The sequence below is a fragment of the Ornithodoros turicata genome, chromosome 5, assembly GCF_037126465.1.
Source record: "Ornithodoros turicata isolate Travis chromosome 5, ASM3712646v1, whole genome shotgun sequence".
NCBI classification, from domain to species: domain Eukaryota; kingdom Metazoa; phylum Arthropoda; class Arachnida; order Ixodida; family Argasidae; genus Ornithodoros; species Ornithodoros turicata.
Genome location: NC_088205.1, coordinates 48,317,666 through 48,331,602, shown reverse-complemented (window position 1 = coordinate 48,331,602; position 13,937 = coordinate 48,317,666). Strand labels below are relative to the sequence as shown.

Here is a 13,937-nt window from a genome sequence, read left to right as displayed (position 1 = left end):
TTAGACAAAATATTGACCGTGGGAGGGCTAAGAAGCAAACACATCTGAAAATTCCATTGGCTAGACCGTTGGAAGAAGTGAGCCAGGAGAAGGCCATGAGAAAGTTCACAGCCTTTTCCGCTATTTAGCCCTTTCGTTTTTTTCTTCCTTTTTATTTTTATTTTTTATTTTTTTCATTCGGGGTTTACTGCGGCCAAAAGCGACACAATGGACCATCCCAAAAGTACGCTGGTAGGACTGCGGGACTACGAGCGTAAAACCGGGACACGTCCCACGTGATCCGAGACGTCCGGTCATATTTAGGCCGCTTTCACACTATACCGTGTCTTCCGTCCGTTCGCTTCAAAAATAGAACCTAATGGCAATCGAGCCCCGTAGGTTCCAATGGACCCGCTTTGGCTCCGTGAAAAACAGGCACGAGAAAAACGTTAGTGTGAAACCCGCCTAAGGCCGGTTTCACCCTGACGATTTTCTCGTCCGTGTTTTTCACGAGCGAAAAACGGACCCATTAAAGTCTATGGTTCTATTCACACATGCATGTTTGTTCACAGACTGTGTATCTGTGCCGAGAAACTCTCGGCGTGTCCCCTACTCTGGCCCGTTTATTCACGCACTCGGCTCAGGGTGTATGTGCACCCTTTCACACCACCAAATTCCTCGTCCGTGTGCATCCTGATACTGATAAAAATAAGAGATAAATGAAGAAGGAGAAGGGAGTGTTCTGTGGCCTGCCGTTTCGCCATTCCGTGAATACAAGCCATGATTATCAGACCTCCATACCGTGTCATTTTTGACTGCTTGCTTGCTTGACTGTGACTGCTGAAACGATTTACGACAATAAATGTTGCGAGCAGGAAACGTTTTTAATTGCACACTTTTGTCAACACAGAGGCAAAAATATAACTCGTACATATAAAAATATGTATGTAAACATATCAACAATATTGTAGTGTCCATAATATGACAGCTAATGGCGCAACAGCAATGTGCACTTGAAACAGAGAGGTAAAGAAAATTCCAACGTCCTGATATCATTCAGGAGCGGGAGCAACAGAAGATGCATGAGAAGGGGGTGTGGTGTCCGAGAAATACGGGCAAGAAACAGGCACGCAGTAATTTTCGCAGAGTGGGCACACGGCGGACAGTGTGAATAGCAGCTCTGAACTACCCGCTACAAATTTCGATATGACGCGCGGGGAAAAACTCTGTAGTCTGAAGAGGTACGGAGATAAAGACGAGTTTGTTCCGTGAAAATCGCTTAGAAAGGGGTCTGTGTGAAATCTATCGTCGCCGACACGACACTCGCGAGAAAACACGGTAGTGTGTATCGCCTATACGAACCCGATTGGAACCTGTGAAAAGTAAAAAAATAAAAATAAATGAAATAAAAGCGGTCCCAACACGGACGCGAAAAACGTCACGTTAGTCTGAATCCGACCTAACTCGCATGCAGACGCTGGAACTACCACTGCTACTGATAATATTACAGTTGCTGCCACATTTATTGCATGTCGGTGTGTTAAGGATGCTATACAATACATTGTTATACTTGCTTGAAATGATTCATAGAGTCATTCATTTGGAACATAGCACGACTAAGTCAAACAGCTGACGAAACAGCTGACGGTACCGTATAACTTCCAGAAATTGATGGCTCGACGTGGAGGATCGCTCTAGGTGGACACATGCAATCAGCGTGAAAGCAAGGCTTGATGGCGATACACCATGAATACGATCAGCTCCTATGGCATAGTGGTTAGGATGGCCCGGTTCCACGCCGACACGGCGGATTCGAATCCCCGCACCGGCTGTGCTGTGTGGGGTTTTCCGGCAGACTTTCCATACGAATGTCGGCACAGTTCCCTTGAAGTCGGCCCAGGGAGCACACTAACCCCCCTGTCCCCCACTCCTTCCTGCTGTCCTCTCTCCAACTGTCCACATCTGTACGCCACTCATAGCCACAGTTGCTTCGCGCCGCTAATACGGAAACAAAAACAAACACACCACGAATACCTCCACAACCTGGAAATAGTAACTGCGGCGGTATCAGTATCAGTGGAAGTTTCGACGTCTGGAAGGGGGTTAGAAACGAGCACCGTCAGTGCCTCCTCTATACTCTTAGTGCCTGGCAAAAGGAGAGGAGAACAATGACCGCCCGCCGTCGGCGCAAGTACAGCGCTTCGCCGCCAGGTGCCGCTATCCAAACAGGGTAGTAGCAGACTGCCTCCTGTGCTTCTGTACACGCTCGCAGCCAGTGTCTCCTGCATACACTGTATGGTGGCTTGTGCATCGCTGCATTTAACGGTCTTTCGTTGCTTTCTTTTCCCTTCCCTTTATATCCTCGCTGCTCATCGTTGAGATGTTAAGCAAATTACGCTCCGTGGTCCACCTGATCATGGGCGTAGCTGTCCTATTTTCTCGGGGGTGAGGCTAGGGAAACTGAGAACGCGGGGGCGGGGGCTTCGCGTGTGACAGTAGTGACAAGCACCTCGGAGACGTCAGAACCGATTTTCAACCGAATAATGTGCTTTTCGCAGTTTGCTACCCGCGTTTACCTTACTCTGCAGCCTCTAGCTTAACTTCCTTTCTCAAAATTGAACTTGAGACAGACTCCCCCCCCCCCCCCATAGAGCGGCAGGGGTGAGACGATCCCCACAGCATCCCCGTTTTCTACGCATATGCACCTGATATTGCTACTCAAACAGTTATTCTCGTGCATTTCTTCCCTACTGCCCCAAAGGCGAGCATAAACCGAAGTAAGATGTACATATAAATTTCTCATTTATTACATTTTATACACAAAAATTAACGCTGGTTGCTGTGACACACATTCCTGCGAAACGACGTGAGCAAGCACATGGTTAAAGCCTCATGTATTTTCTAGACATGGGTTTCTTCGCAAAATATTTGAAAGAGTCGTGCCTGTCCGTAACACCAAATGCATGGTTTACAAGTAGTGGCCTCAGGAAACGAACTGATATAAGTTCCATGAGCTGCTTTCTGTGTTCACTGTCCTCGTTGGTCTGGCACTTGAGAAGCTTTGAACGGCAGAGGGCTGGAACTGCATGGCATAGTAAGGTAGCCAGCGGTTTTCGTAGACCTGGAGCTTCCTGCAGCGCACATTCAGCAAATGTCCTTAATGTATCCAGCACAAACAGCAGCTGGTCTGATGGATACAGCAGCCCACCTCTGTCCTGACTACAAGTAAACTGCAAGATTGGCTGGTTTGTCACTGGCTTCATCGTTGCACAGACACAGTACTCACACTCGATCTTTTCACTTATCACCCGTGCGATATAGCCACCAACATATGCAGTGGCAGATATTTGCAATGTTGGCAGCCATTGAGGCAAGACTACTGTGTTCAGTCTCTCCAGTACAACCAAGGCAGTCTTTGCGATTTGAGGTTCAGACTGCACCTCTGGCAGTGGGGTTTCAGTAGGGAGTGAACCTGATGTGGTGACAGGCTGGCTGTGTGCTACATTCGAACATTCGCTAGACGCAGCAATGCCTGTTTTCAGAATTTTCTCAAGTCCTGAGAGGGCTGCACGAACGTCCAAGACGTCGTTGCAACCTGACGACATTCTCAATGTCCCAAAAAGTGACTCTATAGGGTCGCTATTGAACTTGCGTGTAAGTACAAACTTGAACTTCTCCTCTGCTAGCAGATATTTGATGGAGGCTACAGTGGAATACGTAGTGAGCAGAAATGCTTCGTACGTTTCCTTTGTCATGAATTCCCGTGGATGCTGACATCTGCTTTTCAGGTCCTCCAGGTACATGGGCAAAGTGGCCTCAAGCCACTCAAGTCTAGGACCTTCCGCGTCATCATAATGCCGAGCATCTGGAAACTTTTGGCGGATGTGCTGGGTAGTGTTGCTCGTATCGTGAAGAACGAACCACCGGTATATATACTTCATGAACTTGATGGTTGGTCCTGCAGTTGCGAATGAGATGCTGCAGGTGTGTCCAGTCTGGTCCTTCAGGTGCTCCAAAGCAGAGGTGACGTCAGGAGATAAAACTTGGACGGCCCTTGCGACATTCATTTTTTCGATATTATTTGGAAACACATGCTTCCGACTCAGATAGCGCACTGCCTTGATTGTCATATTCTTTTGCAATTCGTGCACTTTTTTTATGTGGGAAGATGAAATCTCCCCTTGTGGGCCTATGTCATGTGCTAAGAACTGTGATCGAATATTTTTCAACACATGGCATGGGTCAAAACTAAGGAAGAGCAGTCTGCTGTAGTCAATGGGATGCTCAATCCTGTAGGTTAGTAGGCTTCATCGCATCGCATAGTAGCTTCATCGCATTCACATTAACCTTGTGATTGTCAGTCACTAACCTCACAATCCTGAATCCACAAGACTCCACTTTTTCCATTACGAACAGTATGAGCTTATGGAGCTGAGGGCCAGTCAGTCCTTTTGTGAAGAAGTAGGCTGCTGGGATACGGTATGATGTCGACAGTCCACTGATGACAAAGCACAGAAGAGAATTCGTGGGCAAAAATCACACAAAATGCTAGGCAACACTCCGATCAAACAAAGCTGGATGCATGCCCGGCGATCTGCGGAGGGAGGACGACGGACCCTGTTTACGCGGCGCCCCCACGCGATCGCCACGAGCGGTGGGTGAGGAGGATTGCGACGGCCTTGGGAGGAGTTTTTGCCAGGCACTGAGAGTATAGAGGAGGCACTGGCACCGTTCAGACGACTTCATCATGACACGGCAGGATTTGGGCACAGACCAAGCGAAGTTGCGAGCACACTACACGCGCGTATAGACACAGTACATACGACGGTGGACAGGTGACTGGTCTACGATGGTCAGGAGCTAGGGTTACCACGTGGACGGTATTTCACCGACTCAACCGGTTGTTTGCGCGTTATGCCGGTTGAAAGGTAATACCGGCAGCCTCTTGCCGGTATTTTCAGCAAGAAGCCTCTTTCGAGGCTTTTGCCAGGCTTCTCGTTTCAACATTCCACAGGAGCACGAAGAAATCTAGAGCGGAGATACAACTCCGCAGTTACCCGGTAAGGAAAATGTAATGTGGAAGCAAGTTCTCTTCTTTACCCATACCGATCGTTCATCTGGTGTCCGCATACCACCTTTTGTCCTCGTGGCAACTTTCTGAATTAAAACACCAGTTCACGGGTCCCCTAGAATTTTTCTCTTTTTCTTCAGTTGTCCTCTACATTCTTGTGTTTCGAGTGTGTACCAGTGGTTGTGTGAAGCCAGGTGGGACTCGGGAGTCTAATTAGAACGTACGACCACCATGAGTTCTCCGCTTGCAAAGAAGGTGCACCTGCGTCGAAGCTTTTTTGAAAGTGAGTGGAGACCCAATCCGGATTTTGACAATTGAATTGACAGGATTTTGACAACTGAACGGAATTTGATTGATGTTCGGAAAGACATTCTCACTGACTGTTCATATAAAAGCCACAACGCCTGTAGACGGCACGATGTATGACACACTTTTTAGAGTGTGTAGACTAGAGCTGAACGGATTATAAGGTCGTATCCTATGAAGGTACCAAAAAGCGCGTGATAACACACTGATGCCCTAACTTGTCCCTGGGACAGCTCGCTTCGAAATTTGTGAAGCCAAAATATTTTCCTTGGCGTCCTTAATAACTTCAGAGCTGCGTGAAGCAGAGTGTCCTCGCGGCGCACGGATGACCCTGCTGCACACAGGGATCGGAACCGGAACTGATCCCGAACCGAAAACCGAAAAAAAAAAACGTTATTTTCTGACGAACCCGAACCGAACCGAACCCGAACAATTGTTTTGCTTGTCCTGAACCGAACCGAAAAAATTCATACGGGTATCGGTTCGGGAATCGGTTCAGAGGTGAAATAATTGTACTACTGACCGACCTTTTTTTTTTTTTGTTTCCCTTGGCCAGGCGACAACAGAAGAAGGTTCGAGACAGCGACGACGCAACTTTCAACCGTTTACTGACGCTGAAAACAAGCGAAACATACATTCTAACCGACACTCCCTCCACATGACGTTATGTCACAGATAACACTTGATGCCAAACACCGATATCACCCAAACCAACAACCTTTCTTTATCACTTCTTCTTGCTTCTTTGTAAGCACCGCGGTGGGGGCACTAACACAATATCTACCTTGTTCTACGATGAGTTGCGTTTCCACGATCTGCCTGAGATACACATCCTGTTGACCTAAACTTTATCTCAGTGGCTTCAAAATCCGGCTCGCAACCGCAACCCATTACGTGCTCCGCTAAACGGGACGAGCCGGCCTCAGCATTTGATACCTTATTAGCATGCTCTCGTAAGCGCTCATTTACGCATCGGCCCATCTCGCCTATGTAGCACTCTCCGCATCCTAGAGGAATGGAATAGCCCACCCCCACTAAGCAAGGGACCTGTTTATTCCTATGCCGTACCGTACAGACACCCTCCCTCCTTCCACCATTCACAACGGCAGGAAAGGGTCCCAATTTCCTCTTGACAGACACTCAAAAGTCTGTCAAGTGTCTGTCAACGGTTCCAATCCCTGTAAATGTCCCGACCGCTGATCGATTTTTTTTTGTCTGTGTGTGTGCGGGGAGGGAGGGGAGGGTTCTCCCTGATCCGAACCCGAACCGAACCGATATGCCTGAACCGGTTCAAGCTGATAATTTCGGTTCAGCGGAGCTAAACCCGAACCGAACCAATATGCCTGAACCCGAACCGGACCGAAAAAACTACCTGTTCCGATACCTGGCTGCACAATGGAAAGGTTCAAGACATCCATTGCAAGGTTAACTGAATTGTTGATTTAAGTTTAAATGTAATGCAAATAAAATTGAATTGAAGTTCTTCATTGGTAAATATACAGAACACGCACAGCAACATGAACTGTGAACGGAGTACAAATATTAGCGTTGAATGTTGCAGCTGTGGTGCAGAATCATATCGTGCCAAAGCCCCTCTGTAGCCCTGCTGTCACAGACAGGCAACACGTGAAGACTCTGAGTGGCGAATCCGTAGAAGTTCACTGCAATGCCTCCGGCGTTTACGTCAACGATCACAAGTTCACGGGAGAGATACTGCTTGGAAAAAACGGTCATCTTTCTGTCATCACTGGCATTCTTATGCCAAAACGTGGTAAGAGCTTTGTTACATACCGTTTTACCCAACATATACTAAGCAGGTTGTCGCAGTAACGTGCCATGATTGTGGGGTTTCCACCAACTACGGCAGTCACGTTGGGCTTGTTGGTTAACATCATACATGTTGATTTCTGCCTCGTAGTTATTGTCTGTCGTAGAAATTAAACGTTGCTGGTTTGCGCTGCAGTGTTGTATGTTTGTTTTTCTGTGTCGCCAATTGCCCAGACTTTTTCAAGATAGAGTTTGTCAACCAAATCGCCTCCATCTACGGCATAGCTTTCGTTGTTTGAGATCGTCCCTAGAATACATTCGAAAGCATACTTTCACTTTGAGTGATGTTAGTATTACACTGCACGATTCTCACCCCCCGATATCTGGAATGAAAGGCTGCGACAACTGATTCATTGTATCATAGTTTCCCTCACACGCGTGAACGCTGCACGCATCTGGAGCACATAGGATGTACACGCGAAATGTATTATTGATCTGTCTTCCCGGGTGCGTTCAGAATTCGGCGTACCAAGTATCTCCGCCTTATAGGTTTATTCCTTGCTCTACCTAATTTCAGGGGTAGAACTAATAAAGTGTGCCGTCGACTTAGACTCCTTTAACTCTGTACCACCCTCCCTTTCAACTGCTATATACTTTAGGACAAAGCCAGGAAAGGAATATCTTGAAGGGCATGGGTGGTGCTGTTCACCATAGAAAAGAAACAAGCTACATTGTACTGGTCCAACGTTATGTCCTCTCATGTTGCACCGATACTTACTCCATCGCTGCGAAATTGCTCGTCTTTGTTGTAGCCCGCGGACCACCGATGAGCGCCCTCATATACTTTGCTATCTTGGTCCTTCACAGCGAAAAGCCTGGTGGACTTGATTTTTGAAAGATCCGACATCTTGTCAACGTTTATGTCACTACTGGAAGACACTGGACTGGCTGCCGCCCTTGCTGAGGGAACCTTCACCATATTTGCCCCGTCGAACGCTGCCTTCGAGAAAGCTGCACCCCCAAACACCACGGAGGAACTCGTCCATCTCTTGCAGCATCACGTAATTCATAACGAACGGATACGCAGCGACGATTTTAAGGATGATCGGGAACTGCCTACTTGGGAAGGACACGGCACCCTGAGGCTCAAGGTGTACAGAAAGGTGAGGTGGTATGTCCTGAACAATGAGCTGTGTAGAGAGCCCCACATTCAAAGGTATTACATTTACACATGCCCAAACCTTGGAAAATCCTGATGAAAATCATGATGATCCCTTGGAAAATGTTCTGATTTGCTCCGACTAAGCCGGACTCTATGACTCCATAGGGATCTCAAAAGCTGTTCCTGAACTAGCGCCATCCTCCTGAGGCCTCGTGTACATTTCTACCAGACTTTTTGTTATAACGGTGTTGTGAAGCTGAAGGAACACACACATAAGGGAAAAAAGTGACAAATTTTATTGCGGAATTACAGTAATTATGACACAAATTAACGTTCATTTTCGTGAACACTGCGACTGGTTCTTTTATCCTAACCAGGTTCAAACATGGGCACCGTTTTCGAGATGTGGCTTTAGAGCCACAAAGTCCGTCACAATGGTCAGGAATATTCGGCCTCTACAGTTATCGAAATGTAACGCTGTTGCAACCTATTTTTCCTTTCCCGATGTGCATGATTCGTTACTGCACCTAATTACACACAATGTTTCGCTCTAAGGTATTGCTGAATTGCAAGAAATAAACTTACTTTGCCTCGTGTTGCCGTCGGTAGAAGAAGAAGCACCATCTTGGCTAGCCTTGACGAGCCAAAACAAGACAATGCGCCATCCGATTGCTCTCAATCCCGGCAGATGGCTGCACCAGGCTCCAGCAGCTATTCATAGAGCCCATAGTTTGAGATAATTCACACAACACTGGGCACACGACCAATGAAATTGCAACGTGGTAGATATTATGCATAACCAGTCGACCAACCAGGAGCCTCAATGTTTGGCTGGCCTTTCGGCCGGTCCTGGCTGCCATCGAATTCTACTAGATTTCAGGCCTGCCGCCGTTATTCGATATTCAAAACAACTAAAGCGATTTTTGGCTAAAAGAAACATTTATTTGACACAAAGCACTGATTCGAAGGTCTGATACATGGGTGCACTGTGCGTACAAAGCCCACTGCGTTGCTGACACACTGGGAGAAAGTTCGAACTTGAAGCAGGACGAACACGCTGTACAACTCCTAATAACAAGCCAGTCTCATGAGTGCGTACCATTTCATGATGAGCATCTTTTTTCGCTGCTTGCAGTGCATCATACATTGCAGCGAAAGTGCTTCTGTGGCACGTAATCCTGTCTTTGTTGTCAGTCCTCGAAATCCAACGGCGCCCGAACTTGTTCTTCAGGCTCCAACTCGTGAAGCATTCCGGTTCCGCAGTTGATAGACTGTTCGTGGGATAATAGTTGTGTCCAGATCACTCTGGTTTACACTTCGCAAAATAAACTTCGAGAATAAACTCCTCGAAATAAATCACGAAAAAATCCACGGTGTAAAGATAAAGCCGTAAAAATCAACTTTTGCGATACAAACGCTTCAGATTCAAACTTTCAAAATAAATTGTCTCTGATTGGCCGACAGCCACGACAGCCTCAGAGCAGCGAAGGCTTTTGGCTCCCGCGTCTCAAAATAGTTCCCCGCAGGGTGAGGCTTTTTGCGGTGGGCTGGGAACGAGAGTACCGAGTCTGGACGAATCGTTTACTGTATTCTCCGCCGGCTATCAGGATTCTGTTGACACTGCAATTAATGATTTGTTCTGCTGCTCGCCTGTCAAATTTGAGTATGTCGTACTTTGAATTCGTGTCGTGTCACCAAATGAGTTCCCGGTGTTGGTTCCAGCTATGGTGGACACCTGCTATATTATGAATATTGTCGCGAACATCGACATTCTCCTGCAGCTGCCTTGGTTGTGAAGTCGTAGAGTTGAAAAGTGACGATCGACGAAAAAGCCTGATTCCGATACCGTGTGGATGTGTTGTGTTTGTCCGTCTGCATGTGTTTGTGTGTGTTCCAGCCTCAGGACCGTAGAATCGTGAAATCGGAACCTGCCTGTGGTTTTCCTTGTGAGCCTACGTTCTGATAAACGCAGGGAACAGGTACTGGACAGACTCTCGAAATGCATTTCTGCAAATAAGCTGCATATGAATCTGAAGAAATTGTTTGTTTGTTTGCAAGAAAAAACTATTTTCTCTCGGATGAATAACTTGAGTCATCAGAGGTGCCCTAATTTTTTTTAACCAGCATACGGTAATCTCAAAGTGTAACGAAATAAGATTCTAATTTCAGGAACATACACATTGATTCGTGCACCTTCCTAGATAACGATTTGCCATGCAAAAGCTGCAAAAGATGTATCTAGACATAATACTTCAAGCACTTTGTTTTCACTGGTCTTTGAATACCCTGGAACCTAAGAATGCCATTTTCTTAAATACCGTGAGATTATCTCACAGACATTTTTGCATCTTTTTTTATTCACGTGTTTATACAGTGCAAGTCCTGGTTATCAAATGTCGGAACTGAAGAAAATCAAGCGCAATAAGTAACTGAAATCAGAAGTGCGAGAAATGAATGGCACCCTCTGTTGTATTTGTTTGCCTCTCTTTCTCTCCTATGATCTTCACATTTAGAAATCCCGAGGTACGTTTATTAGCAGGTCACTCTTTATGCCAAGCACCCACGCCAAGAAGAGGTCTAAAATTTACGGTACCAGCTACTTGATTGTATGGTACCCTTGCACCAATTTTTGTAGCTTATAAATATTGTGCTGAAATGTGAAATCGCTGTAAAACTTGCATCCTGCACGACATTACATTAAGAGGGGATACCACCTCCGGCGGCCCCATGTATTTTCTATGGGACAAACTTTGCAGTCTCTTTCGGTAAATATTGAACCGATTTTCACGAGACTGGTCTTGTTTGATAGTATTCGGAAATGCGCTTTGTCGCTTCAGGAAAAAATATTGCTTTTCTCAAGACATTTTTCTAAACGCGTTATTGAAGTACAAAAAATTACCAAAATTGGATACACAAGCTTTGACACGCTCTGATAAAAAAACTAAGAGTCCTATGCGGAAATTTTCCTGGAGCGGCAAAGCAAAAATCTTTCTAGAGCATTTTAACACGGGGATCATCCACATCCGATTATCTGTTCTCTCGATATATGATAAAATGTGAAGGTTGGTAACGCGCTGCATTTTGCGCCTTCCTGTGGCGCCATATCGCGGGCTAAAGGGGTACAAAGAATCCCTCCGCCACACAGCAGCGTAAATCCAACACCCTATCCTAGATTCCCTTTCCTGAAAGGTTCCATTCCCTCTTATGAAGTCTTTGAAACAGCTCTTTATGGGAGATTAGGTAAGGGAATGACAAAAGCGTCTGCTGTTTGGGATTGTTGGAGATAGTAGGTGTGTCGCAATCTCCCAGTCTGTTCCCTGCCTAGGGTTTTTCCGACCTGATCGGTATGGCAATGCAAGTTTTCCGGCAGGCAAGTCTGCAGCTATGTCGATCACCCTTGTTTGTTTTCTGTGCACAGTGGCCGCCAATTTTTCGGTGAAAGGACCATGTATATCCTACTTTTATATGGTGCTGTCTTTGAAAGCATACAGGTTTTTAATTGCACTGAGTATGAAAATCGGCACTGCTTTTGTTATTAGTTGCTCCGGTGCAGGGTTTTAGGAAAAAATGCCCCCACCCCCCAAATAATCAAAATGCCACTGAAAAAATTATCAGCTGGAAGAAATGTGCACACAAAAAATGTCCCCTGAGGGACATCCAATATTGATTGACAGCCTGGGATTGTTCACTTTGGACGTCGGCTTTTTGCTACAGTGTGAATAAACACGGGGGGGATATGAAGATGAATTAAAGAAAAAGGGAAAAAAGGAAAGGTCAACCGAAGCGAGTAGTCGTATATTCTGTTTGAATTCCGAATCAAACATGCAATTCAACGTTCGAATTCCTAATCGCATCGATGTTTCTTCCAAACACATTTCAATAATTGATTGATTGATTATTTAAAAGAAAACCAGGGAGAAACATTTCAATAATGTCGAAGCTGCACACGTTAGACTAGAGGGCATAAAATAATGTGAGCGCTGCTCCAGCATGGAAAGCAACGGAGGACACGAAACGTCTAGGTAAATTGTAGCAAGATAAGCTAAGTTGATAAGGAAATTTAAAGATTACGTCCGTTTCATGCTGAATAATGATTTCGCATGTGGTGGATACCATGCGTACGGGTGTAGAAAAAAATGGTCGACAAAAAATGGCCCCTCAAGCAGTCTTGTGCCCGTTACTCGACAAAAGTAATTGATTACCGTTACCGTTACTTCTACGCAAAAGCTAATTGATTACCGTTACCAATTACTCGACTCCAAATGTGATTGAGTAACGAGTAGAAAAGTAATGCGTTACTCCGGTCGTTACTCTACATTCACGCAAATTATACCCGTCCTTGTGTGCCTCAAGAAAAAAAAAAGAAAAAGAAGAAAAGAAAGAAAAGAAAAAGCTGTTGAACAGCGGAACAGCTGAAGAACAGCAAAAAACGCAAACGCGTGGAAGGAGGTAGATCTGTACGGCTACTGTATTTATGGCCCCGGAAGCCATTGACCCGATTGTGGGAGAACATTGCGTGGAACTTCCCCATGACTCACTAAACCCCAAAAGCTTCATGTACCACACCTCTGGTGTAGGAAGGGATTTGGGAGAGCGACCCTGAGATTCCAGAACGTTATTACAATGACCTCCGCTTGCTAGTAGAACTAGAGTCACTAAAAAAGAAGAACGGCCCAACTAAGGCTGAATGAACGTCGAATGAACGTTTCATCAAACGCAGATTCACCGAAACCGAAAATCAAAAAGTCATTATTTTTCGTTGTACCATGGCGAAATTATCTTCGTAGCACCCGCAGATTTCGGGTAGCTTACGCGCACATATCGCTATCCCATTTCAGATCTTTCCCTACCAATGAAAAAGGTGCCCAGAAAATGTAGAGGTTGCTCCCAGCTTGGGGTCTTTTTTTTTTTTTTTTTCAATATGTGTCCTACTGGTATGCGTGATTGTTCCGCACTGTTCTATTCCGCTGTGCTGTTCGTGAATGACAAAGATATGAAAATAACCAGTGGTCTCCCCTCTTCAGCTGAAAAACCAAACAAACAAACAAAAAAAAAAGAAGAAAAATTTCGCATATTCGTTTCGAATACAGCTATTTACAATTCGTTTCGCATGTAGTGCCCCTGCGAATTAACTTCTATCGGAATGAAGTTCACCAGGGCGCCGACAATCGCTCATCGGACAAGAGCTCACCCAACGATATCGCTCACATATTTACCGACTGCGACTCTTTTACTGCCATGGCCTTTTCTTTTTCTTCTGTGGGTTCAAATGTCCCCGGACAAAATGTCCCCGGACAAAATGTCCCCAGCTGCCGTCACTCAGCCGTCTGCCAGTCCTAAACTGCATTCTTGTTCGGCGGATTAAAAAATCAAATTATTCATATTTTTTTCATTTAAATATGATGAATATTGATTAAATCACTGAGTTGATTTTTGTCTTCTAAGACAGAGCTCCACCTCATGGCTTCCGTGTGCCACCTCGTAGTAGCGAAATCACTTTTTGAGCACATACAAAGAAGGGCGTCTAGACTTCTAACAGTGCGGCTAAGAGTTACTAGCTAATGCAAATGGAGATCTATTTGAAAACTATATATTATGAATTACACCGAATAGTAATAGGAAAAAGAAATAACTGGAAAAGTTCTACGCTCG

General features: G+C 45.6%; 1 protein-coding gene across 1 annotated transcript in view; it reads left to right on the top strand.

Moving 5' to 3' along the window:
• Window positions 1-13,937, top strand: part of LOC135394437 (transforming growth factor-beta-induced protein ig-h3-like) — a 79,975-nt gene that overhangs the window by 46,076 nt on the left and 19,962 nt on the right. Inside the window, exons 7-8 of the mRNA XM_064625175.1 lie at window positions 6,918-7,127; window positions 7,991-8,286. Of these exons, the coding sequence (XP_064481245.1) occupies window positions 6,918-7,127; window positions 7,991-8,286 (506 nt within the window). The remainder of the gene's footprint in view (window positions 1-6,917; window positions 7,128-7,990; window positions 8,287-13,937) is intronic.